Source organism: Stigmatopora argus, chromosome 13 (genome assembly GCF_051989625.1).
Source record: "Stigmatopora argus isolate UIUO_Sarg chromosome 13, RoL_Sarg_1.0, whole genome shotgun sequence".
Taxonomy (NCBI): Eukaryota; Metazoa; Chordata; class Actinopteri; order Syngnathiformes; family Syngnathidae; genus Stigmatopora; species Stigmatopora argus.
In genome coordinates, this window is record NC_135399.1 from 5,113,816 (window position 1) to 5,141,515 (window position 27,700).

Sequence of the window (27,700 nt, forward strand, 5' to 3'; positions counted from 1 at the left end):
ATGTTTTTCTATTGTTAAATCCCTCCTATTAATTAATTCCATTTGAATTGGGAGGGCTGGCAATGGCTTTTCAGTTCAAATTGCAGTTAGCCATTGAGTTAACCTCCCTGTGAGAAGTTTATTTAACTATGGTTTAAAAGCAGAAAAATCTTGAATTGTGTTCATAACCATCAATATATTTGGATGACTATGAAGTTCTAAAATGTTGGATCCAAATTGATGAAAATAATAGGTTTATAGTATAAAAAAAAGACACTTGAATTCACAAATTTTATTCACTTCAACACTGAATGAACATTGAAATGAACAATTTCATCGGAACTGTATTCAACCCTGATTCCTGTCTTACAGAAAAGAACAACAATATCTTATCCATGTTAACGTGATAATTAGAAGGCAGATCGTCTGATGTAGTGTACGGTCATGAGAAACGATCCATTCTCATATAATGTTTTGAACATATGTGTACACCACGGCACCGGACAATAAACACTAAACACTTCACTTCTTAAATACTCTTTTTTTTTTTTAAAAAAGATCGGATTTAGCTGGCACAATGCAACAAACTGATTTCACAGAGTTGACATAAAAAAGAGAAACTCTCCTCTGCTGCTCCATACTGGCTCAAACACTTAAAAGTCATTCTGAAAAATGAAAACAAACATAAACTGATAACAACTTATCCCACATTGGGTATTTACAAACATTACAGACCAGAATTTGAATAGCTCGGAAAAGTAGATTGTCATTAACTGCAGGAAAGTAAAGCACAAACCCCCGTTTTTTTTATTAATTTTTTATTTATTTTTTATTCTCTTCTGGACGTTTTCCCTGCAAACAACTAAATAACATAGAAATGGCTATTTTTCTTTTCTTTTCTTTTAATCAGGGATTTTATTTTTCCCTCTCAAATATCAATCAGTAACTGCTTCTTTTTAAAATATTCCCTCCCCTTTTCAACCCTGTGTGGCTTCTTATCAAAATAACTGCCCTTGTTTAAAGCCAGAGACAAAAAAAATGAAGTAGCACTTAGCAATCCGAACCATAAAAACAACAATAATAACAATAATAATAATCATAGATAAAGATAGCAATAAATAGGGTTGGTGAGATTTAAGTGCAGGAAGGTGTGGTTAGACACAAGATCATGGGCATCAATTAGAGAGGGGGAAAAAGAGTTGGATAGGGGAGGTGGTTGAAGGAAGGGATAGACTACCGCTTCTAAAGTGAGCGATTGCTTGCCTGCTGAATCTTCGCACGATAACCTCTTTTCATTTTTTGGGGCCTTCTCCCTGCCACATGTGATAATGGTGACCGAGAAAGCTTTGAGGTGTGAAGTTGAGCGTCCTTCTTGCGCTCATCATTTGACTATGGCCCCCTTACCAAACTGTCTGCAGTGTCCTCTTAAGGTTTCTTTGTACAGCTCGCAGTTAGTGAGATTAACAAGGTGAAATGGCGCTGGGTAGGTCAGGTGGGCTGGGCAGGGGTACACCGCATTCATAAAATAGTTATAAGTGCTAGATTGAATGTGTACTTATTCTTAAGGGTAAGGGAGTTTTGTCTGGTCTTCCTGTCAAGGAAAAGCAATAGCAACACAAGCGTCCATCCTGAGGTTTTACGAGGTGACGAGAAGTCCCAGTCTGTTAAAGTCTCTCCTTAAGGGTCTTCCGTCACTGTGCTGCTCAGACTCAAGAAAGAGATGACGCCAACGGTCTTTGGCCTGAGCTGATCCTACCCTGCCAACCCATTTTTAGAAGCACTTGAGTTGTTCTTGAGTATGTCGACTATATCAACAGCTTTATTTCCACTATTGAGATGTTTCACATTTACACTGGGCCCACCAATTGCGTCTTGGGGCCAAAGTAATTAGTCAGTCCACGATTGTCATCCTGAATCATTTTTGGCCAGTGGTTTATGGCTCATGTACTTACTTCAACTGTACACTTTTATCATACTCCATTTATCAAGAAACTATAAGTTTAATTGTCATTTCAATCGCTTGTCCTCTTGCCGTTTTTTTGTGTGTTTTTATTGTCTCTACCTCTGGTAGTCAGGCTGCTCTCTTGGACTAGATGAGGCGCTTCCTGCGGCCAGAGGACCACCTGGTCGGGAGAGACCCTTGTCCTTGCCCTCCTCCTGAGCCAAGTTGTTGGAAGAAACCTGAGGCTGGAGCCCTCCTGTGCTCCCAGCAGCACTTGCCTCAGACTGGTAGATTTCCTCTGCCCCATCCTCACTGGACTCTGGATCCTCGGAGCCTGAGAGCAACTCTTCCTCGTGATATTCGCTGACATCCACACCCCCGCTGGCTGTGGCTCCCTCGCTAAGCTCTTTGAGGCGGCCGTGATGTTTGACGTGATAGCGCTGGTTCTGAAAGAACTTGATGATGGTGTGCTTGGGCAGGTCTAGCTGTGCCGACAAGGTGTGGATGGCTTCTTGGTCTGGATACAGGCCAACATCCTGGATGAAGCTCTGCAGAATGCCCAGGGCCTCCAGAGAGATCTAAAATGGATTGGTAGAAAATATTCAGCCCGGCCACAGTAGCATTCATAGAATGATAGCTTTTTAGGATTCCCAAATTATGGTGTGGTTTAGACCATTTTGCAGGGATAATCATGATGCCTTTATTGGCTATACCATTGTGCAATAGTGTAGACTTATGCTTCTGACACCACCACTCCTTTTTTAAGAGGGTGTCAAACGTTTGTCTAACCACAGATTTGTGGACTACTGCACTTGGTTCACATTTAACAAATAAGTGACCCAAAAATGGACCAAAGCCATCAGAATGTGACACAAAATCAATAGGAGGCAACCTCAAAATTCCACAAAATTACAGAAAGTGACCGATGAACAGTAAGTGTGCCGGAAAGAGCCTAAAGTCAAATAATTCAAAATGTACACGGAATGGCTTTGAGATAGCCCAAACAGTAAAGGAAATGAATTGTAAGTAACCTAAATTCTTATAATGAGAACAATATCTATCCAATTCACTTAAACCGAGAGGAGTGACTGAACACTCATTTCTGTGCTATTGATGACACTAGACGTTTCGTTCATTTTGCCTTCTCAGTCCAAATGGATTGGACATCTAGCGCCAACAATACCAGCCAGTAAGATAAATACTGTATTTTCTCGCATATAGACCCCCGCCGCGTATAAGCCATACCCTTAAAATTGCCTTAAAATCGTAGAATTTTACGATTTCTCTCGTATAAGACGTCCCCGATTCACATTTTTCACCCCCATATTCATGTTTTTAATAAGGAGTACAAATGTGTTACTTTGAAGGGAAAATCTAGAGAAAAATCATCGCACGTGGTATTTCTGAGATACTATATCAATCGAAAGGATTGTATGGTGGATAGCACATTCCGAAAGTGTGTTGCCTGCACGTCTCTGGATGCAATAATAGCATGAGATACACATTATGCAGGTATCAAGGCTGATATTTTAATTTGAATTTGTTACACTAAAAGGCCCATGTAGTCTATACCTTTGTGCGCAATCTGGGCTTCTTGCTGCTGCCAGAGCTAGCAGTGTTGCTCTGTGCACTTCCAGCGGCCGTTACCACAGTCTGTGTGTCCTCCTCGTTAACAGGGGCTGATAAAAGCTCCTCTCGTATGGGGGGTGAACGGTGCTCCTTCATCTGGGTTGGAGGTGGTCTGTGGAGCGCCTGCCGAGAAAGGCAAAAAATCTAATTAATGGGGCGCGATGACCCCTGATCAAGACTACAGCCTGGATAAAATTACTTAAGTGAGTGCCTCAAATAGGCTTCATTTCAAATGTTTGGGCATATTTTCACCCTGAGCTGTTTTAGCTTGTCTTTGAAGCACACAGTATTCAAGGCTTTCGGGGTGAAATGAGTCCACCATCACAGTCCATAGTTTGTCACGCACTATTAACCTGCATGACGAACTGACAGTCTAACTACTATTTATCCATTGTACCTTTGACCTAATGTGATGCAGGCGAACAGTTCTAGTCAAACACCAACTTTACATGTCTCTCAATTATTACAATTTTAACTTATTCATAGTGAGTGATTCAAAGTGTATCTTAGAGTGATTATTAAAAGACACCCATTTAAGGCAGGGAATGTGTGAGAGGAATGGGTTGGAATTGTGATTAATTTAATCTATTTAAAGAGATTAAGAAAGGAGAGCACGGCATCATAAATTGTTAGTAACTTGAAATACATCGGATTTTGGAGCAACTAAACAATGCATTTGTAGGATACTCTAATTGTCTCGTCAACCCCTGTTTGTCTATTTAAACTCTTCGTCTTTGTCAGCCTCATGTCGAATCGTCAGTTCCTGTCTGCTGCCCAGTTTTGCTTGTGTCATCCCAGTCTAGTCTTCCTCGTGCCGCCATGTTTCGCTCCGTGAATTTGGTTTCTTTGCCATAGCAGTTTCCTTGTTACTTTTCCCCAGTTTAGTTATTAGAGTTTTTATTATTAAAGAACACCTGTTTTTCTCATTCCCTCGTGTCTACCTTCTTCCCTGCATTTTGGGTCTATTCCTCCGCTTCACTCCACAACCCGGTTTTATCATTATAGTACTAGTTTAGATCAGTGGTCCCCAACCACCGATCTGTGGACCGGTACCGATCCGTGAGACACCTGGTGTGTCAGCGTAATAAATATTAAGGTTTTCGATATCGCCCTCCTACCTGAAATGAGAAAAGTTGTTTTAATAATAATAAATAATTGGTATTATGCTTGGGACTTTTTTTTGTCATCGTGGACATCATTTGTGAAACGACCCCACCCCCACACAATTTTGTCTTAAGTTGTCGCCCTTCCCATTAGCCGGTCCGCGAGAAAATTGAAAGAGTTTTACCGGTCCGCAGTCAGAAAAAGGTTGGGGACCGCTGGTTTAGATTACTAAAGTGTTGGTTGAATCAAAATTTAAATGCCCTGGTCTGATCTACAGCACACGTTTGGGTAATTCTACTCATGATTACCGTATTTTCAGACTATAAGTCGCACTTTTTTTATATACGACTAATACTCAAGTGCAACATATGTTTTCTTTTTCTTTCTGGCCTGTAATATGTTGTTTTTTAGGCTATAATTATATGGAAAAACAGTTATGTTAATCAATGCCTATTTAACTAGTTAATTTAATGTATGTTTGTTCTTGGTTTCTGATTTTAAAAAAATTCTGACCTCCTACAGTACAACTTATATATTTTTTCCTCTACATTGTGTATTTTTAGGCTATTGCGTCTTATATGCGGGTGTGACTAATAGTCCAAGAAATATGGAAAATTGTGGTATTGTTAAGTCTCTCCAGCTAGGAGCACCTTCGGTGTAATGCTGGGTGTGTGGCCAGTCACTCAGCCAGTTGGGGAGATGTGTTGTCTTGGTTCTATTGCTATTCTATCTGCTTTGTATTCCATTTGGGGTTTTTATCTAAAAATTAGCAAAGTAGTACAGTTGGGAGTTGGAATTAAGCACTAAAGCTTCAGATCAATGAATGATGTCTTTGACTCCGCTTAATGGGCAGAAATGTCATCGGTTTTGATTTTCTTTGTCGTCTTTGTGTTCCTTCATGTTAGATGCTAAAATGTAAAAACTATTAGTTGAAAACTCTTATGTTACATTTGTTTTCTGAAGTTAAACACTACTTTGCCATATTTGTTTGCATTTCAAGCTATGTACGTTATCGGTCAAACTAGATTGCACGATTTACATTGCACTGTAAAGGGATAAAAGAGGGGTTTCTTAAATATTGTGTGCCGTAAAGATGCAGTTAATCTGAAGTATTGTGCCATAAAAATGTAATTCATCAGAAGCAGAAGTACATAGATATTTTCGGCGTTTTCATTCCCATCAAAAATATCATCTCACAACTTGTTTTGAAATATTGTAATGTTTTTTTTACTATACTGTGAGGCAGTATGGAAGAATTTGCTAGCGACCTTGAGAGTCGCACAAAATTATTGTTTAGTGGAGTAAAATTAGGCTGGGACTGTGAACGCTTTTGCTATTCTGTCGGTTTTGGGATCGAGTGTTGCGAGACTTGGCTTGTTTGTCAGAAGGTGGCGGCATGTTGTGGTCGTGTCACTTAAAGAGCAGGGCGGGGTCCACCACCACTGGTATGTCCAGCTATAAATCTGCGGCGCATTAAAATTAAAGGAGTCACGTAAAGATAATAGTCATTCTCTCTTGAATAATGACAGGGTATTACTTCAATAATGGTGAAGGCAGGCTCCAGTTTCAATCGCAGGGGGGAATGGTCAGCTTACAGGAATTTGGTATGTTTATATTTTCCCTCCCTGGCCGTACTCGCCTTCTTTAACGGAAAGTGACATATTTAGATGTCGAGACATTCCTTTCAAATCTTTCCTTCGTTCTATCGTCCATCCCTGCTCACGTCTAATGGATCATAAGCGATTAGTTGAAAAAGGCCTCTATCAAGCTCAGCCAGCTCAAAATGGATGATGCCCAGAACTCTGCATATCCGCCACTTCCTATTTTATTCCCACTTTTTATTCATCATGTTCCAAAATTGAGAGGAAAAAAGAACTATAAATCAGGAGGAAAAAAGTCAGCAAATCGAGCTCCCTTTGTCAAAAAGAGTCTTGTTGATCCTAGATTCTCTTTTTGATCACATCTGAAAAGTAAACGGTATCATAATTTCCAAAGATGTGCAGACAGCCATATTTTCTAGAGTACATTGTAACGTGATGTCATGAAAATGAACATGAAATCAAGTTGAAATGATCTTCCCAATCCCATTTTGTCTGAGATTTCTTTTAAAAAAGGAAAATTGTGAAGCTCAGGGACTAGATGTTTCCTTTATATTTCCAAAAGATTTTAAGGCCTTTTATCAATGATGAAGTTCTCTGAGAAGTTTGGTTTAACTAAATATTTGACACCTTGCTAAATGCTCGTAACACGGCAAAAATGTTACGTGTGCAAACGTTCATTTTACTTTGAGAAAAATAATGTGTTTGCACTAAAAGATGGTTTGTAGTTTGCAAAAGCACAGTCAATATGGATGCGATATCTCTTAAATTTACCCACAGAGGAGCATTATCAGCTTCATCCTTTCACCTTACTTGTGATTGTCAAACTTATCGGCTGAGTTAGAGCAAAATGATACAATCTTAAACTCCTTGAGCCACATTGTTTTATATTTTTGTTTAAAAATTCATTGTAATTCTTTATATTGTTTGCGTATTTACTTCTAAACCACGAACTCTCTATGCACGCCTTTAAAAAGAAAAAGTCCAGTTTTCCGTAAATAGAGGCAAATTAAGACGAAGAACGATAAAAGAATTATAAAACATCAAATATTCATCGCCTTTTTAATGAGTCCTAGTCCTGTGAGATGGGAGGCTGGGACCAGCACACGTGTGATCACAAGAGACACCATTAACACAGAGATAAATTTGTAATGAAGAGAAAAAATCACTTTTCTGTTAGTTTTGTGCTTGACTTAAGACATCCTGTTATCAGTGAGTGTGTTTTTTTGTTTGCTCATTTACTCACTTTTAGGTACCTATGTGTGCGTGTGGATGAGGAATAGATGAAGTCACGGCACTTTTTTCTATTACTATGTGATGATTCTTAGATGAAAAGACACCACACATGCCGTGCTGAAACCAGACAGTCTTTGAGTCAAGAATTTGGAGAGTACAGTTTTCCTTTAATCCAAAGGCCTACCATTATTAGGTTTTTTTTTCTGCAATTCAAATGGCTGCTGCGTTAATTGTGGCATACTCGAGAAAAAAAAATAGCTCCACCCTGCCAAAGGGTTCAAAAGCTAACCAGACCGCTAAATTCTACTTGTTTAATTAAAAGCTTTATCCAGTTGAAACAACAATTCAAAGAATTCTATCATTTTTCCTAAAGTCACATTAAAACTGTAACAACTAACATCGATCTATTTTTTTTTTGTGGCTGCACTTCATTTGTCAGAAAGGGTGGACATTTTGAATCATTATTATTATTGCGTTACTTTTTATTTATTTATCAAGATTATTTCTTGAGTCGCCCAGCAGTAGAGTGTTTAGAGCATCGGCCTCACAGTTTTGAGTTTAATGGTTCAATCCCAGGTAGGAGTTTGCATGTTCACCCCGGGCTTGCGTGGGTTTTCTTCAGGTTTTACGGTTTCCTCCCACATTCCAAAAAACATGCAGAGTAGGAACATTCTAGATTGCCCCTAGGTAGTATGAGTGGGAGCAGGAATTGTTCTCTGTCTCCTTGTGCCCTGCAATGGACTGGCCACCAATTCAGGGTGTCAGCCTGGGATAGTCTCCAGCACCCCCTGCGACCCTTGTGAGGATAAGCGGTCCAGAAAATGAATGAAAAAAGAATATTTAAATATGTTCATTTATATTTCATTAATGCAGAATTCATCTCTATAAAGCACAGGCTAGCACCTCGGCGTCGCACGTCAATAGTTCGCGGTTTGAAACAACCTTCTGATGAAGGTATTTTAGCCAAATATTACGTAGTTTGGTCTGTTTGTTTTTGTGCCATATTTCAAAAATTCATGGTAGATTATTTTGAAAACCCTAATTGTCTATCGGTGTAACTGAAAGTATGAAAATTTGTTTTTTAGCTGAAATAGACTCCAAGTCACCTACTACAACTGTAGTGAGGAAATGTGCAATAGAAAATGGATGAATTAGCTTGTGTTTACAAAAACACCCCCTTTGAATAGAATTTTTGAAGATGTCTGGTGTGACACCTGACAGCAACAACATGGGCAAAAGGGTGTCTGGTGTTGGCCAAAGCCAAACTAATGCATTTACCGTATTTTCTCGAATTTAACGCGCACTCGAAAATAACACGCAGGTAATTTTGGGCCAAAAACATCTGGAAAAACGCAGTAATCGAATATAGTGCGCACCTAAAATTTCCCGTAGTCCTCCGGCATCCTTTGGGCAATTGACGTTCTCTTTCTTACAGATAGGTCGTGCCGTTGCATAAACTTATAGCACCAACATGCAGACGATTTGAAGCCGGAATCCTTGTTGGTTTTTTTCATGATTTTCAGGGCGAGGATACGCAGCTCGACTGTGTTGATGGCACACCCTGCAGCTCTTCTCTCAGCAATCGTTTTAAGAAGTTCTTTCTCTAACTCTGGGAACATTGCTTTTCTTCCACGTCCTGATGCTTTTGCTGTTGCTTTTTCTTTCAATAATGAGTCTTTCTTCTTCCTCCAACCACGGATGTTAGCTTCACTAATATCGAATTTTCTTCCAGCTTCTCTGTTGCCCAATTCCTCTGCCACTTTGATGACTTTTCTTTTGAACGCTGCGGTATAACTTGCTCGTTTTGATGCCATGTTGCTTGTACAATGTCCAAAACTGAACTGAGAGAGGGTGAACTGAGACGAGTACGAGGCTAGAGGGGGGCAGTGGTGGTCTCGGCTTTCCGATTTTCGATCGGCTTTACGAGATGACGTAAAACCGAAAATTTTTCGATCAAAAATTTGTAATTTATTTTAGTTATTGATTATAACACGCACCCCATCTATTGGAATTAATTATATAGCAAAAATCTGCGTGTTATAATCGAGAAAATACGGTAGGTGTCTGTACTAAAGGAATATTGTCAATATTTGTCATACTGGTGAATCAGTATTGTGTTTATTAGTGTCAGTCAGTTAATTTACATAATAGGTTGGTCTTTAATTTACATAATAGGTTGGTATTTATCCAACTCAATATGCATTCATATAAACCGTCAGTATTACATTAAAAGCCAATACAACAGTTTGCATTTGTAGCATGTAAATCATTTGATGTAGATGAAAATCATTATCTAATTTTGTAATATTGCTCCTTTTTGGCTTTAAAACCCTTTCACCTCACACCTGATTCACACTATTCTAATTCCAAATTATTCTAAACATTGATGCGATTTAGGGTTCAATTTTCACTTTCCACAAAAACCTCACTTTTTGACAAAAAAAAATTAAATCCAAAGGCGCTTTCATAAAAATTCCTCCAATTCACATTGTCATTGATTAGCACCCACAAAAATGCTTGCATTAATTTCTATGATCCAAAAACTATCCTTTGTGGAGCCACATTATTTTCTAACAAAAAAAATGTGAGCTGTAAATGTGCCCAAATCAAGAGTAAGTTATCCATAATCAACAGGAAATGTCCCAAAAAATGTTTATAAAGTGAAGTTAACTCAATGAAGAAGTGCCCTAAAAATGCCCCAAATCTTAACAGAAGTGATCCAAGAAAGTATCCATAATTGACCTAAAATCAACACGAAGTGATTGGAATTCCCCAACAATCACTTTTCACTATTCAGTATTATTCATTCATTCACAAACAACTACACTAGAAATGGCATTTTGTAGTTCACTGATATCAACGACAAAAGTGAGTGTGGAAATTTTTCATCCCATCTATTAAACTCAGACACACACAGAGTGGCACAATGTACCCAGGAATTGTTTCTTTTCTTTCTTTTTTTTCTTTTCTGTTCCATTCCTGGACTCCCGGGGTCCAAACTGCCTCTACATAAACCAAAAGGCACACCCACAAACACTGTCTTGCAGCAGAAATCAATTTAGCAAAAACAATACAGCAATTATTTATAAGGGCAAGCTGTGCCAAATTAGCTGTGGGACGCACTTAACTGCAAACGCCATATGAATAAAAGCTGTACACCGAGCGTGGGGGCCATGTCACTCGTGAAGAAATGTGAAGCTACTGGGGTGGGGTTCATTCAAACACGCACACACCAACACACCTTCACCTGTGCCCCTAATAGACACAGTCCCAAAAGCCCTCGACACAAAACAAAAATGACACACTAATGTACACACAAGTGTGTGTGAGTGTGTATCTAATGTACATCCATTTTTAATTTAGCATTGTGTGCCTGTCCCATTGTCCATAGACAAAGGAGGACCTGGCTGCTATCAATGTGTGCGCAACACATGGGATACATGTGTGGCGGATTTGTGGTCACCTCCCACGAAGGCATATATGCACATCCCTGATACAGTATATTTAGATTAGGAAATAAAATAAAAATAGATTAAATATACACTGGCACCCACATCATTTACCATTAATAAGTTAGCAGCCCTTCACCACATGTGGTCACGGGTGGGGAGGCTTTAGAGGTTCTAAAACAGCAACAGTATTTCATGAGAGCGAGGGGAGTGGAGGAATGTCGTCACGTTGCCACCGCAGCTTCCTTCCTTCCTGTCCCGCCATTAGTCGTTAATACAAAGCTCGCCATTTTCTCCCTGAGTCATGAAATGTGGTGAGGGGGTAACAATTTTACACTGGGAATGTGAAAGACTGTTGGCCTTTGGTCCATGTATGTGGATATCTAGTATCTATCGACCACTCGAATAAATCTCTTTTTAAATCTTTTACATTTGAAAAGAGATTATCAGTCTTTACTCATTAACATAAGTAAATTATGGCAAAATAGATTTATATAGAGTTAGGTTTACTCAACTGAGGGTGAATTTGTGATTGATGGGTATCAGTCTTATGATAGAAACATTAAAGAGACATCCCACTCAGCTAATCATTAACATTAATGTTTACTGATTTTTATTTTTAAAAAAGGGTTCTTCATTGTCAAACACAAGCCTTCAGATATGTTGGATTTATTTATTATTGATGGTCGAGCTGTCACCATTCTAAAATTTGTGTTCATACTTAGATATTAAGTGATTGACATTTACATTTAAAGCAATATTAATAATATAAACACAACAAAAGTCGTAAGTAATCACTATTAACCAATTTGAATGGTCACCCTACCAGTTAGAATGGATAGGAGATCTATTATCATCAGGAAATGAGAGACACAAAGAATTTCTCTGGTTTTCATTTTTTAGATACTGCCTCTGGTGAGTGCTTATGTATTTGCCTTCTCTCTAAAAAAAACTATGAATAAAAAATGAAATACATACAAGCAAACCCTTTGAACCCCAACTCGGAGGTCAAATTCCGAATTTAAAAATACACTTGGTGTTTTATTCAAAAGGTTTTACTGAAATGTATTTCTTTAATGGAGAGAAAGCCACGTTAACCCTCTATGTAATTAACTGCTTGCGTTTTGTTTGGTTTTCTCATTTGTAGAGTTGTGTGTGTGTGTGTGTGTGTGTGTGTGTGTGCTCTGCTTTATTCGTTGACATTCTTTTATCTGGGAAAACAGTTTTAAACATTCAAAAGAACAAATAAGGCAGAGTGGTTAGCACATCCACCTCACCGTTCTGAGTTCAAGAGCTCAATCCCTGGTGGGTTCTGCCTTTCCTCAGTGGAGTTTGCATGTTCTCCTCGTGCCTGCGGTAATTTTTCTCCAGGCTTCCACATGCCTAAAACATGCATGGTAGGCTAGTTGAACAATCTAGATTTTCCCTAGGTATCAGTTGAGGGTGAATGGGTGTGTGTCTCATTGTACCCTGTGATTGGCAGACAAGCAATTCGGGATGTGTCCTGCCTACTGCTCCAGCACCCCCGCGACCAATGTTCCCTCTAAGCTGCGCCCGTGCGCAATTGCGCACTACTCTCGTGTTCTCTCTGCACAGCAAACATATGCGGTGCACAAAATATAATCCAACCTGAATTGTAAAAAAAATAAACACATTACAATTTTTTCTGTGTCATTTTACAACGCAACTCAGAGAGTGGCAGCTTGTCCCTGACAAACGACAAGAAACGGTAATTATGGATAAAACTATGACTAACACTGTGTCCAGCCAATGATATGATGCAGTTCACGTCACGTGTGTTTTCTTCCGCGGCATGAGTACATTTTTGACGACATTGATTGGCGGTTAGTTACACGTTTTCCGTAGGTGTCTGTGTTTTGCAGGTTAGCATATAGGTAACAGTTCGGTTGACCTGCTGCCAAGCCTTTATCATGGTGAAACGACCGGGCTGTGGCAGGGCCACTCAACAAGCCAAAGTAAAAAAGAAATGAGGTTCCTTTAAGATGGAATGGCTGTCAGAATATGTGCAAAAAGAAGAACAAGCAGTGAAATTGGGTGAGAAATGTTGTGAAAAGTTGTAAGCAAGTTTTCCGATGGAAAAATATTGCATATAAATGGAAGCTTAACTATCTCAAGTGACACATTCAGCAGAAAAGTCATTTGAATGAGAAGTGAGAAGGACAGACGTGAAAAATAAGGGATTTGTGCATATTCTAGTGACATATATGAATGTTTTATTCAAAGATATTAATCATTAAATTTTATTATGACTAGATCATTTATGGGTTGTAGACATGCACCTGCTTATGGCAGGTGTGATACTGGTGTGTGCCCATAGTGAGAAAGTATGATGTTGCTCACACTGGTCCTCAATGTGCCCAGACATGAAAAATTAGAGGGAACGTTGCCTGCGACCCTTGTGAGAATAAGAGGAACTGAAAATGAATGAAAGACAAAATACAGCTACTCCATGATGCTGTTTTCCTTTTAGTTTCATTTAATTAAAAAAAATAAAAAATGTTGTTTTTTGTAGAGGTACTAGAACCAAGGAGGTTTGCAGTTAAACTAGTTTACATAGCCTAAAATCCCCCCATGTTTCGTAAACTTACTAGTCTTTGTGTTTAATGTCAAACCAAGAGAGTAAACGTGTACACATTCCCTCCGTTAGACCTCCTTAAAATGTAATGTGGCATTTCCTGTTGTGCCACCCAGCAACAGTGTTTATTCCTCACTCAACTGCAGCAAAAGCAAATGACAAAGAACCAATATAGCCACATTTCTACCCAAAGTCAATTTATGTAATCATTTCTATAAGTAAAAGATTCAGTATTCAGATGTGTTGGGTGGTACAAACCCTGGCCAAGATTCCTTGACCTTTAAAAGTACTTTGTAACATTATCCCCTTTAAGTTATAGTTAAGAAATCCATCTTTCATCTGTTTCACTTTTGCTCCTCTGGGGAACTCTGAACGCAATTTAGACAATAATTTTGGTGCTCCTTAATTGATTAGCTACAGTCGAAATGTGTGAATGGTCTAAATTAAAAGCCTTGAGGGCACATTTGTAAGCAAGTGTATTGTGGCAATATTTGCTGATAGGACAAAAGATAAGAATATATTGGACCTGTATTTGGACATGGTATAATGTTAACGAGATTGTAAACCAACCAAACCAAATGTCACGTTTAAAAAGGCATTTTTACTTGTTTGCTGCTAGTGCGTAAGTTAAGACCTTTAACAATCTTAAGATGAATAGGTTCCAGAATTTAAAAATCATTGCTTCAAATCATAAAGACAACATATAATGGTTACATCTAGTCATGTACTTATGTATCCTGGGAAAACGCTGATTTCTGTATTTAAAAATAATCATGAATAATAAAAGCATGGGAAAATAAAAATTCTCAAAAATGGACTTCAAATGGACTTGTTTAAATATTGTAGCAATTGAATTCTTATGAAAGGATGTACATGCTATGGCAAAAAAGAACGATGGAAAATCTTCCACGTGGCCATCATGAACAGGTGTGTTTTTAAAGACTTTTTTAAGTCAGCCAAAGGACATTTGAAGGTGTTTTTGTTTTACCTGTGTGTCCTGTGGCAGGTGAAGGACAGTGTGTAGCCTCTCGCTGTGATGGTGCCGAGACTCTTCCTCATATGCCAGGTCCCTGTCGATTTGTGGAAGTGCCAAGAACCGCCGGATGGTGCACAGGTTCTCCCACAGGGTTCGGTTCTCAGGGCTAGGGTTTTCCTTCCAGCGGAGCAGCTCGCACAGCCAGCCCTGTGAAAACAGTTTTAAAGCTATTGTTAGAAGATTTATTTTGATACATTGGTGTCTGTGTAACAAAAGAACTACTCAATTGTTTGATGTGTTGGACTGTGGCCATGGAACGGTTTTGACGGAGGGCTAAGTGATGTGACAAGGCAAGAAACAAAAGTTAAACCGTTTTTCTGTGGAGGTATTCACTCTTCACGTATGATCATTGCATCTACTGGCCTTGACTCTATACAATGGGTGGACAGACTGATCCTTGAGGGGCACTGTAGGTGCAGGTTTTTGTTGCAACTGATCCAGCAAAGACACCTTAACCAATTCGATTTCTGCAGAAAACAAGAAGCACCTGACTGCAATCCACTGATTGCACTTGCAGGACACCCGATTGGTGAAAAGGTGTCCTCTTTGTGGGTTGGAATGAAAACTTGCACCCACTGCGGCCCTTAGTGGAATAGTTTACCCACCCCTGCTCTATACCAGGTGTCCTCAAACCGGTCCTCATGGGCCGCTGTGGGTCCTGTTTTTTTTTCCAACCAGTTTAACCAATGATTTTTCTGGTCAAACAAGGAGCACCTGACTGCAATCAAATAATTACACTTGTAAGACACGAGTTTGGTGAAAATGTGTTGTCTTGCCTGGTTGGAATGGAATCCTGCGGCCCTTTGTGGAATAGTTTCGAGACCACTTCTCACAACAGAACAAAGGTGGTGTTACCAGGGGTCACGAACTCCAATCCTTTAGGGCACCTTTCTAGTCTGTTTTCCATTTCACCCTCCTCAAACTCACCTGAATCAAATGATCAATTCCTCAACAATCTCCCCAGAAGCCTGATAACGATCCTGATTATTTGATTCAGTTGTGTTGGAGAAGGGAAATATGGAAAGTAGACTGGTTTGGAGCCCACGAGCACCAGAGTTGGTGACCCCTGTGTTACACTATCAAACTTGGGGGCAGACAGTTTCAGTACTCCAAGTACATTAAAATCTATAGAAACTGTGTTCCTAATCACCATTTACATCAAGCATCCTCGAAAGAATGCAAGAAGCTAGCTACTCCATAGAATGGGGATGAAATGACAACAAAATGCATTTCTAAGGCTGCAAGGTGTGTATGATAAGTGTATATTGAGAAAGGGAGATAAAGAAGATTTGATTATGTCTGGTAGACTGGCTCTGTTTGTGACACCAGCTGTTGTGTTCAAGCCGCCACCTCAGGCAGCATGCAACACTAATAGCCTGATCATCTCTTGCTGCTGCTCACACCGTCCTGGTGGCCAGCTGCAGCAGATGGGTGCACTCAACTGTGACCCCCCCCTACCCACTAACCAACTCCCACCCGACCTGGGGGACTCTGCTAATCATGCACACACACAAGCAGAAGCATGCAAGTACTGTATAGAAAGTGCAGATCAGCCCTTCATGGTTTCAGGCCTGATGGCAGCTACACGCTACTGACCTACTGGTTGAATAGCTCGATTCCTTGGATGCAATCAATGGAGTTGGACATTTTTGAGAAGAAAGAATAACTTAAAATGTCAGACTAACTTTTAGGTGAAGAGCTGTTATGGAATAATTTACTTCAGCCATTTAACAGTTATTATTCAAGGGTTAACTTTAATTTTGGATAACTTTATAACTTTATTCATCCCGTATTCGGGAAATTTCGTTGTCACAGTAGCAAGAGGGTGAGGAGCTTGGGAGCCCAAGCAATGAAGAAAGTTACAAAAATGCTTTAATTTACAATGAAATATTTTAATAATAACGACTCAATTGAAAAAATTTCAGGTATTTCAACGCATACTGTTAAGAGTATAATGCAGCTTTAACCTCCTAGGACCTGGTGTCCACATGTGTGGACATCACATTTTTGGTTGTCACAAGACTACAATGTTACATTTTGGACCACAATGGCTTGGCGTCCAATAATCATGTGGACATCATTTTTCTCAGAAACTACTACATGTAAAAAGATAATTCTTTGTTTTTACACTCAGCAGGTCCCAATTGGATTGGATAACTTTATTCAGCCCGTATTCGGGAAATTTCGTTGTCACAGTAGCAAGAGGGTGAGGATGCAGGAATAGGAAAGGCATTTTAGACATAAATAGATAGGTAAAAGGTAGGTTAATAAATAAATACATAAATATATAAATAAATAAGCGTGTTGCTTAGCACATATATACATACATACACATAAATGTACATGCATGCATACGGTAGGTCTTAACACTCAGCCATTTTTTTGTTAAAGAGCCTGACAGCTGATGGGAGGAAGGATCAGCAAAAGTTTTGATTTGGTAAGTTTATCAAAGTACCTATAGTCAGCACAAACTGAGTATTTGCTGTTCTTCTGAAGTACATATTTTCTCTTCATTCATTCATTTTCTGAACCCCTTAACCTCACTAGGGTTTGTGGGGGGTGCTGGAGCCTATCTGAGCTAACTACTACAGGAATCAGGCAAGGGACACCCTGGATCAGTGGCCAGCCAATCGTGAGGCACAAGGAGACGAATAACCATTAACGCTCACACTCATACCTAAGGGCAAATTAGAGAGTTCAACCAGCCTACACTGCATGTTTTTGGAGATGGGAGAGGAAACCAGAGTAACCGGAGATAAACCACGCAAGCTTGAGGATAACATGCAAACTCCACACAGTGATCACCGACCGAACCCTCAACCTCAGAACTGTGAGGCCGACGTACTAACCACTTGGCCCCCAGGCCGCCTGAAGTACATCTGTCTAAACAAAGTACCTACTTTGATTTAGATCTTGTGTGGCTGATTTAATGCATATAAGATATGCGCGGTGATTTATTAATAGCGTTATTCTTCACTCAAATGCCTTCTGTGCCAGTAATGCAAGTTTAGTTCTCACTAAATTGAAAGTGTGAAAGTGAGTCTAAATGGCTGCTCATTTCTACATGTGCTCTGGATTAACTGGTGAAAAATCCATGGTGCTTGACAGCAAGACACCTTAACACGGCAGTGACTAGCATTCATTTGATTGTTGTGAATTGTTACCCGAACCCAACGTAAATTGAGCAAGTAGCCAATTATTTTCTGTTACCTTTTATGTTATATTAAGTGGGCAGTCCATTTTCCTCACCTGACTCTTGTTGGCAGCCACTTTGGCAAAGAGCGCTTGGGAAACCTTTGCTCGCTTCATCTCCTGTTGGATTTCGTCATAGATCCCCGATGTGATGTTGACCAGTGATTCCAACTTGATTGGTAGGTCAGGAACAGGGCCTGTTGGCTTTGGCTGAAAAGGGAATAAGGTCACAGAAACACAGTTAGTGTAGGTTTGAGAAAATTCTAAACACTAAAACAATTAACTGTCATAATAAAAACGTTGAATATATATATATATATATATATATATATATATATATATATATATATATATATATATATATATATATATATATATACATACATACAAATCCCACTACATTACAAGGTTGGACTTCATTTTGCTGTTCATCATTTCTTTTAAAGAGGAATTTCATATCTTCCTCAGGCTCAACTCATGTCTGTAATTATAATTTGCTGGGTCCTCACTCCTGTGTTTACATGCTAGCTCCTCTCCCCCCTTTTTTCCAATTGAAATATTAGGATTTGAGTTACATGTCTTTGCTGTCCAGTAAGATCTTATTAGGTAGGAAGGTTACGCCTCAAAAATATGCCAAATGTAATGACAAAGCTATGTTTTGCTTTGCCTCTATAGTCAGGCAGTTTGGCAGTTTCACTGAATGTTTTTGAACAACTTTGACAGTAGTATCATAAAGTGTATAGATAGTGTTCAAGATGATGCCTTCTGGTTCCCCTTGACAATGTATTGTTCTGTAAAACTTGCAGAGATGAAACATATCTGCAAGTCAACGGTTACGATATCATACTCATTTCGTTTTTCCACCTCTATTATATTCATGCTCTTCTTTTTCGAGCTCTCAGATCACTCGCCTTATTTTAAAGTCGCTCACAAAGACGTGTACAAACAAGACTCACTTGCATTCCAGATACAGAGATAATTTAACTTAGACATAATAAATAATAGCCCACACGGCATCAGAGTTAAAAGGTCTTATCACAAAACATGCTCTATTACATCTTTTATGTTTACAATAGGCTCCTATGATAGCTTTGAAGTTGTTGTCCATTATACATGGAATTTGTTTGGAAAAAAACCTGTAGACATTATTCACATTATTTATACGATGTGCAAGATTGCAGAGAACTCACTGAGTTGGCTATCTTATTCTTGTTTTTCCAAATAGAGGCCCACGTATCAGGTGTTATCTGCTCATCCAAGCTTCTCTCCCAAACTTTCTAAGGACAAACACAGGACACACAACATGTTAAATTTGAGTGTGTCTAATGCAGCACAATGGGGATTGAACCTATAAGCGTAGTTTAATTCTACCTGCGAGAGGCGCGGAGTGCCAGGATTGGACGAGTTGGAGGCAGGAAGGCCCACAGTGGGGTTCATGGTGCGCTCCCTTTCCTCTTGGTAGATGCGGTCGCGCTCACCCTCTGGCAGGTTGAGGAAGTTCTGCATGGCCTTCAGATTGACCAGCAGTGACTGAGAGGCTGTGCGAGGGTCCTCCTCTTTCCTCAGGATCTCAGACAGCAGTCCCTGAATTGCGAATTTGTGTTAACGTTGTTGAAGCACCTTTGAGCCATGACTAAATCCAATTAAATTGGTGTAAATTTTTGGGATTTCTTCAAAATAGTATACTACCTATCCCTAGTTGTGCGCTCAGGCCCGTCCCCTCGGCCTCAGCAGTATGTTCACAAACAAATGATGTTTTAGAGCCGAGAAACCACTGAACTAGATAATAGATGCATCATTTCCTTCTATCCCCTGCAAAATGCATTCTGCATAATTATGCTCCTAATTTTTTGGGCAACTCATTATATTTTTGCAAATTTTAATTAGCCACCCAAAAAGTGCAGCGGTTATTTCGTCTGGCTTCAGTGTGGGTAGTCTGGGTTCTATTCCTGCTCGGTGGCAGCATGTTTGTGAGCGTGAGTGGTTTTCCGTTCCGTTGTGGCCTGTGATTGGCTGGCAACCAATTCAGGGTGCCCCCCACCTGTTCCCCATGGTGGGCTGGGATAGGCTCCAGCATCCCCGTGACCTTTGTAAGGATAAGCGGTATAAAAGTTGAATGGATAATTTTAATCAATTAAAGGTCATTTCTTTTTGTACCAATTAAATATCGGAGGCCTGGCGGCTTGAGTCGTTAGCGCATCGGCCTCATATATCTGGGGTCCTGGGTTCAAATCCAGGTCCTCCACCTGTGTGAAGTTTGCATGTTCTCCCCTGTGTGGGCTTTCTCTGGGTACTCTGTTTTCCTCCCACATTCCAAAACATGCATGGTATGCTGATTGGACATTCTAAATTGCTCCTAGGTATTTGTGTGAGTGTGCATGGTTGTCCGTCTCCTTGTGCCCTGCGATCGGCTGGCCACCGATTCAGGGTGTCCCCCGCCTCTTGCCCGGAGCCAGCTGGGATAGGCTCCAGCACTCCCCATGACCGAAATGAGGATAAAGCGTCTCAGAAAATGAATGAATGAATGCATTAATTAAATATTCAAACTATAAAGTCGTACTTTCAATTCATGGAGAGTAGCTTGTTTCAATAAATGAGGACAGGTTGGTTTTCCTAGTAATGGCTACGCCTAAGGTCAAGACGGAGATAGTTAATAAATTTAAAAATATAAACTTTTTTTCTTTTATTCCTTTTTTTATTTTTTACTGATTTTCAACCCATTTTTTTTTACCAATACCTTAAAACATTAACCCTCATTTTTTGACTAGCCAGGTCACAGCATCCTATCAAACTTCGCTGGCTATGAGATTCATAGTCTCTGTATGACAGACAGACAAATTCCAGTCAGTAGTAATATGTTAGAGGTCATTTAAAAGACCATTGACGACTTGTCTTCAGTAAGTCCAACAAAGCATGTTTACATTGCTTTATCGGAGCTTGCTGTAAAGTGTTTAGTTCAGCCTTGAGGGCATCAGGTGCTTGTGTTCCTATGGTGGAAAAACAAGGGCTAATGACCTGGAAGCTACCCAACCACGCTTTTGACAATCCTGCTGAAAATACTTCCAAGGTGGGTGCCCGCAAATGAGCCCAACCCTGCGTGAAGAAATAAGTGTCTATAATTTGAATGGATCTGAATCAAGTACAGCAATTATCTCCTCTCACCCATAGTTGATGCAACCTTGCTCTTTGTGTGATCAGAATGCATAAGAAAATTTTTCAATTTCCCAAATTCACCTGACTTCGTAGTGCCATTCACGTTTCCTTACTTGTGTGCGATTGAAGGCCACTCGTGCAAACACGGCCTGGGACACGCTGGCTCTCTTCAACTCATCTCGGACTTGCTGGTAGATTTCAGAGGAGACCTCAGAGGCTGAGGGGTTGCTTCCCGGATGGTCCCCGCCAATTTTGGACGGACCTCGTGGGATGGGGGGGTGGTTGAGGAACTGCTGGTTGATGGCTTGTGGGTGCTGGTGTGCCAGCAGCCGGCTGACGGCTATCTGCTGGTTGATGAGGTGGGCCATGGCGAGCTGCTGGCGTACCAGCTGGGGGGAGAGTTGAGGTGAAAGCAGCCCACCTGGGCCCAGCAGGGGTTGGAGGGCGCCAGGCGGATGGGGTGGGGGTGGTGCGGGCACGTGGCTTGCATGGAGAGGGGGGCTGTGGTGAAGAGGGCCGTGTGGTGAAGGCTGTTGCTGTGGGTGAGGAGGCTGCTGAGGAGGCTGCGACGGGGCCTGTGGATCTCCAGATCCCGATTTCAAAAGGGGACTGCCACCAAGGTGACCGAGCTGCGCAAGGCCAGCCAAGTGAGGAGGTGGTCTCTGGCCCAGCATGCAGAAGTCAGCTATGTTGTCCCGTTCAACTATAAAGAAAACCGGACTGTTATTTACCCCAAAACTTAGTTTATGTTCAAAAACAAAAGTAGGCCTACTTTTGATGTCAGCAGGATCTCGTCCTGACCACATCTTCTCCAAATAATCCACTGCTCAAAGCAACCACAACAAGTAAATGTTCATTAGATACATGTACACCAATGTGCAGCAAAAATTGACTATTCAAAAAGAGAACTAATATCTCCTACAAAATATCCGTAGTCTGTTTTGGAACCTTGGACATCTACTGTATCAATTTTGTCATGGAGCTTTTCCATTCAGAATGATGAACTTTATATGCCTCTTCTCACATATTTCGTAAATAAAAATTCAGGCATTAGGGTAGTTAAATTATAAACTCATGAGAATTATTTTAGGGCGGGTATTGCAAGCCATTTCCACACTGACACATTTAAATGGTGGCAGCAGCATTATCTATTTTCTTTCAGACTGACTTTGGAGTCCTACCCAATTGGCATGTACATTAACCAGGTAAAGTTCAGTTACCAGAGCACCAAACAGGCCAGTTTAAGGCTTTAAATAATGTCTAATAATGTTTTCATAACCTACATTTTATTCAATGAACACAAATCAGTCATTTTTCTTCAGTCACAGTTTTTGGGGTTAATGTTTGACCCCATCCGAATTGTTCATGTAACTTTATGCTGTATCAAACTTACCTTTGATTTTCTTGTACTTTTTGTACCAGCGACCAAACTCCTGGCATTTTGCGGTGGAAACGTTGGCATAGTAGGAGCTGTTCACTATAGACGAGATCATACTCTGTGAGAAAGAAAAGACGGGGACAAAGATAATTAATAGCCAGTGATACCAAATGTTTATAGACAACTAAACATAAAAAATACCATGTGAAACACACACACACACACAATTGAAACAGACAGTCAGTAATCATGACTGTAAGCCACCCGTGGCAACTTGAGCTTGCTGAGAGCAGCTACACTTTGCGCGCCAGAGTATCTCCACTCAAACACATACACACATATGCTTGCAATTGATCCACTTGCTGCCATCAACGCTCTCTGCAGAACTCCATTAAAGCCCGTAAATCTCCCAGAGCAGCCATTATAATGCGGCGAGAGTGCTAAACATGTAGCCTGGGAGTTAAAACACGGCAGAGTTTGATTAAAATGTAGCAACCGTTATTAATCATGTTCTATTTTTCTAATTATTTTTCTGCTTTCTAATTGTGTCCAAAGAGAAGATAGACAACCTTGTTCACTTGACTAGGTGATATTATGTTGTTGTTGTTGTTTTCTAACCTGTGACAGAGGACACTCTTTGGCTAGAGTGCTTTGATTCATTTCCTTGAGGAGTTCTTTGAGGGCATTCCGGACAGTCGCGTGGTTCCATTGCTCACAGGGGAGGTCCTCAAGCTTGGAAAAACTACAAAAAACAATATTAGAAAGATGGTCAGAGATGGCAAGTATGAAATATCTCAGATGTATGAAAAACTACTAGTAAGTCAGCATACCAGCGAGTGTCAAAGGACAGAAATGCTATGCGATACAAGAATGGTTTCATTAGAGCCTTAACGCAGAAAGACTTAACGCAGAAAGAATTTATCAGGAGACTTGAAATTCCCAGTAATGAGGAATCTCAAACAGGAAGCATCTTGTGTCTGCTGCAATTTATTTTTGGCAACGCTCTTCAAGTATAACCAGTGACGTGACACTACTGCGCATTACGCCATAGGTCATTTAACGTTAACACTGCGTGGACATTTAGAATACTAGCGCACCTATCCTCGGGTATTTGCACTTTGGATTAATGTCAAGCCATTTCTTTCTGTTCCAATCACTTATACAAAATATATCTTCTTTCAATGAATGGGCACTGGTTTGTTTCCATGTTAATGCTGCCCTATGGTGTTGGAACTAGTCATAAACGTTGGCCGTTAAGCATAGCATATTAGTGATTTGGTGACCATTTCATAATCAAACACATGAAATATATTAACTCACTCTCCCCTTGGCTAAGATACACCCTCCTACCAGGTTTGGCTGCCATGCAATTAGTAATCTCAGTTATATACCCAGACACAGATTCTGGTAATTATGGTATGACACTTTATAAAGATAGTAATTTTCTTCTGAACGTATTACTAAAGAATGCCTTACCTACCATCTTTTTTTCATTCATTCATTTTCTTAACCGCTTATCCTCACAAGGCTCGCAGGGGTGCTGGAGCTTATCCCAGCTAAGGTGGGGAACACCCTGAATTAGTTGCCATCCAATCGCAGGGCACAAGGAGACGGACAACTATTCCTGGTCACACTCATACCTAGGGGCAATTTAGAGTGTTGAACCAGAATACGATGCATATTTTTGATATGTGGAAGGAATTCGGAGTACCCAGAGAAAACCAACCCCAAGCTGGTTGAGAACATGCAAACTCCACACAGTGAGGACCGACCTGGGATCGAACCCTCAACCCCAGAACTGTGAGGCCGACGCATTAACCAGTCTTTCACCAGGCCACCACCATCTTTTATATTATTATAAACTAACCGAAGACCACGCGCACAGCTCTGGCATCGTTATGGCTATGCGACATATCAACAAATCCCATTTGGTATGTGTCCAAGAAAAGAAAAGAAAAAAAATGCCTCTCATCTGTACTTGATCTGGTTTTATCTGTTCATCAGCACCCTGGCTCCACTCTTTTTCTTGGAGTCTGATGACAGATAATTCCTTACAAGCTTGAATAGAGCTTTGGTAATCAATTCTTGATGTGCAATCAGCTGCAGTGACATCACCACTTGGGCTTCACTGCTGTATTGTGACCATGAATGCCAAAATCTTCAAATGAAATAAAGTTACCTTTGTAGTTGGATTCGTAGAGTGACCATGTGGTAGACCTCCATGAGCATGTCAGCCACTGTTGCCTCTGGAGCATCGGTCAGAAAATGGATGGGCAGAGGATTCCACCTCCCCACCTTGATGATACCTGGTTTGAACCAAAGATTAAATCAATTGATTTTGAAATACTCAAGTCTGAAGGCCTTGATTCAAATGAACATTTTGTTGTCTTTACCAATATTACTTGTAAAGTACAATACATCGACATTGAAAGTTGCAATTCCAACTAAATAAAATCATAACCGAGGTAATTGATAGATAACACAATTTTGTGGAGTAGTAAAAATTCACTTGGAGTGTAGACATGTTTGAGTTGATGATTCTTTTTTGGCTAGCAACAGAGTTTTAGACTTACCTTCATAAGGGTTCCATTTTAAATTAAAGCCCTATCCCCAATTTACACTTTGAATTCATTATCCCCCAAAACACACTTTAATTACTTTAACATGGAAGTACTTGTCAACCACGTGGATTTCATTTAGTTGTTAAACACAGAATGTGCACTCCAACATTAAGTTATTTTTTTATAGATACATCTTCACCATTTAGACTGTGGTCATGCTTGAGTTTTGAATGAATGAGTTGTTTCTTGTTTGTGTAGTTTTGCCATGGTGTCAATATGGACCTCTTGATTCAAACAATATGTTTAACGTCTGAATTAGGATTATGAAAATCATGCGCATACATAAGAGTACATTTACGTAAATCTGTAGATAGACATGCACACATATCTCCACTCATGTATGCACAGGCTAACTGGAGCAGTAAAAACTAAACAAAGCTAATCACATTACTATCCTCGAAATGAGATCCAGGCCAGTTTAAGAGTAAACTCCCTCTCTTTTTTTCTTTCTTTCTGCCTTATTTTGCTCCTCAAATTCCTGTTTCTTTAAAATTATCTTTTTTAATTCCCCTACAATCATATGCCATTCAACACATTTAGCATAGTGGGGATCAGTAGTTCAGAAAATTGATAGATGGTATTCTTACGGGTGCTGGCAGAACTTTGGAGCATGGATAAAACTCTCACTTTTGCAAATCCACTTTATTTTATAATGTGATTTTTCTGGAGTCCATGTCAGTCAAAAGATCCCCTTCCTTGGAGGCTTCTGCTCAAGACCACCAAGAGAACATCTGTTTGCAACGCCTAACTTGGTTACGAAAATGTGCGTTGTAAGCTAATTATCAAGAAAACATAAATGTTCATTTATCCCTACTAGTATTTCCCCTCTAAGCAGTCCGCAAAACATAGCCGGAAAAGTTAAATATAACTTTGTATTTTCTTTTAACACGAAAAGATTCATTGGAGATCACCACTATGAACTGCTCAAATGATTGTCTGTTAATGATAAACTTTGACATTTTTAGAATATTTTGTGGATTTTTTTTATTTAGAAAATAACGTAATCTTGCAAATATATATATATATTTTTTAATTTGAAAACTAACAAAAACATTTGTGCAGATGCCTGATTTTCATTTAACAACATTGAATATATATTTTTTGATTGGCGTCCAATGAAAGACATTCTTTATTTGTATGTTTACATACAATACATAGAGGGAATATAGAGTATTATCAATTTTAAAACACAACAAAAAATTGACCTAATCTCTGACTCCATCTGTCTCTGTGGTTGTTGTTGTCTGCACTCAGCATGCCTGATAATCGGTTGTTGGAATCAAACGTGTGAATAAGCAGACAAACATAAAAACCTACAGAAGACGTGTCTCTGCAGCCTCTGGCATGCAACCACACACACACACACACACACACACACACACACACACACACACACACTCATGCACTCTCACACACACACAAGTACACTTTCATTGTGACGTACATAAATAATTGATTTATCATTTCTGGTCAGCAAGGAGGTCTCTGGTTGTTGTCTACATTGCAAAGTTAAAATTGTTGTCTCCCACATGAAACATTCCAAGTGCCATCTGTCTTCCAGCATGGATGCCCTGGCACATATACACATTCTCAATGCAACCTTCATTGTTCCATGTTGTAATAAGTTTAACAAGGCTAGACATTTTCAAGTGAAGCATTATTTTAATGTGGATAACATGTTTAATTAACATCTTCTGTACCTCTTATGCTCACGCGAGTCACGAGGGGGTGGGTGGGTCTATCTACCAGTTAACTATGGGCAAGAGACGGGGCAAACCCTGAATTGGTTGCCAGCCAATCGCAGGGCACAACTAGATAAATCACCATTCACGCACACACTCACACCTAGAGGCAATTCGGAGTGTTCAACCTTTGGGATGTGGGAGGAAACCAAAATACCCAGAGAAAATACAGGAAGAACATGGAAACTCCACACAGGAAGGTCCGAACCCACTAGGGATTCAACATTTGATCTCACACGTGAGGCGGATGTGCTAACCACTCTTACACCGTGCCGCCCACTTTGTCAAAATGTTAATGAATAATGACTGCTTTCGCAATAAAGTCCTTCACAGAAAGCAGTAGCCAAAATGACCGGAACAATAGTGACTAATAGAAGGGTAAACAGGACTTCAGAGTCAAATTACTTCCCCTGCACAGCGACTACTGCAGTTCTATTATGAATGTGATCCTATATTTTACTGCAATTTCATCATCTGCATCAACAATCTGCAAAAGGGACTAAAGATGGAAATTAGCCCTCAGCTAGAATCTTATATATTTACATATATATGTCCATTAATATGAATATGTTCATTACTATGGGCTGTCCCTTTATTAAATAAATCAAACTTCAAACAACATCCAAAGTAGGTTGTGTCAGTCCCATGAAATCATATACAATGCATTGCCTTTTTAACACTCTCAAAGTACAGCGTGATTATGCTCACTTGGCTACTTTTCTAGTATATAATGACTCTCTGTAATGAAGTGCTTGAAAAAATATTTTGGTAATGTTGCACAGTCCATACAATGTTTTCTATATTGTTAGGGACACTGCTACAGTCTGATATCTACCCACTGTAAAAATTGTATATTAATGTAAAGACCCTCCAACAATCCAGATGGAAATATTTAGGATTGTATGATTCAGAGTGGGTGATCTGAAATACACATCATGAAACTTGGTAGCTTCACAACTGTTTGAAAGTCTTTAAATATGTATTCAGTTAATGCAGGGGTGTCAGACTCGGGTTGGTTCGCGGGCCGCGTTAACGTCAACTCGAT

The 27,700-nt window shown here is 39.9% G+C and overlaps 1 protein-coding gene across 1 annotated transcript in view; it reads right to left on the reverse strand.

The window, feature by feature from the left end:
• Positions 1–799: 799 nt before the first annotated feature.
• Positions 800–27,700, reverse strand: part of satb2 (SATB homeobox 2) — a 35,228-nt gene continuing 8,327 nt past the window's right edge. Inside the window, exons 3-13 of the mRNA XM_077617030.1 lie at positions 24,472–24,598; positions 22,911–23,034; positions 22,308–22,410; positions 21,687–21,737; positions 21,028–21,617; positions 19,133–19,345; positions 18,952–19,038; positions 17,819–17,971; positions 14,522–14,716; positions 3,494–3,694; positions 800–2,499 (exon numbers count right to left, since the gene is read on the reverse strand). Coding sequence (XP_077473156.1) covers positions 2,038–2,499; positions 3,494–3,694; positions 14,522–14,716; positions 17,819–17,971; positions 18,952–19,038; positions 19,133–19,345; positions 21,028–21,617; positions 21,687–21,737; positions 22,308–22,410; positions 22,911–23,034; positions 24,472–24,598 — 2,306 coding nt within the window. The 3' untranslated portion in view covers positions 800–2,037. The remainder of the gene's footprint in view (positions 2,500–3,493; positions 3,695–14,521; positions 14,717–17,818; positions 17,972–18,951; positions 19,039–19,132; positions 19,346–21,027; positions 21,618–21,686; positions 21,738–22,307; positions 22,411–22,910; positions 23,035–24,471; positions 24,599–27,700) is intronic.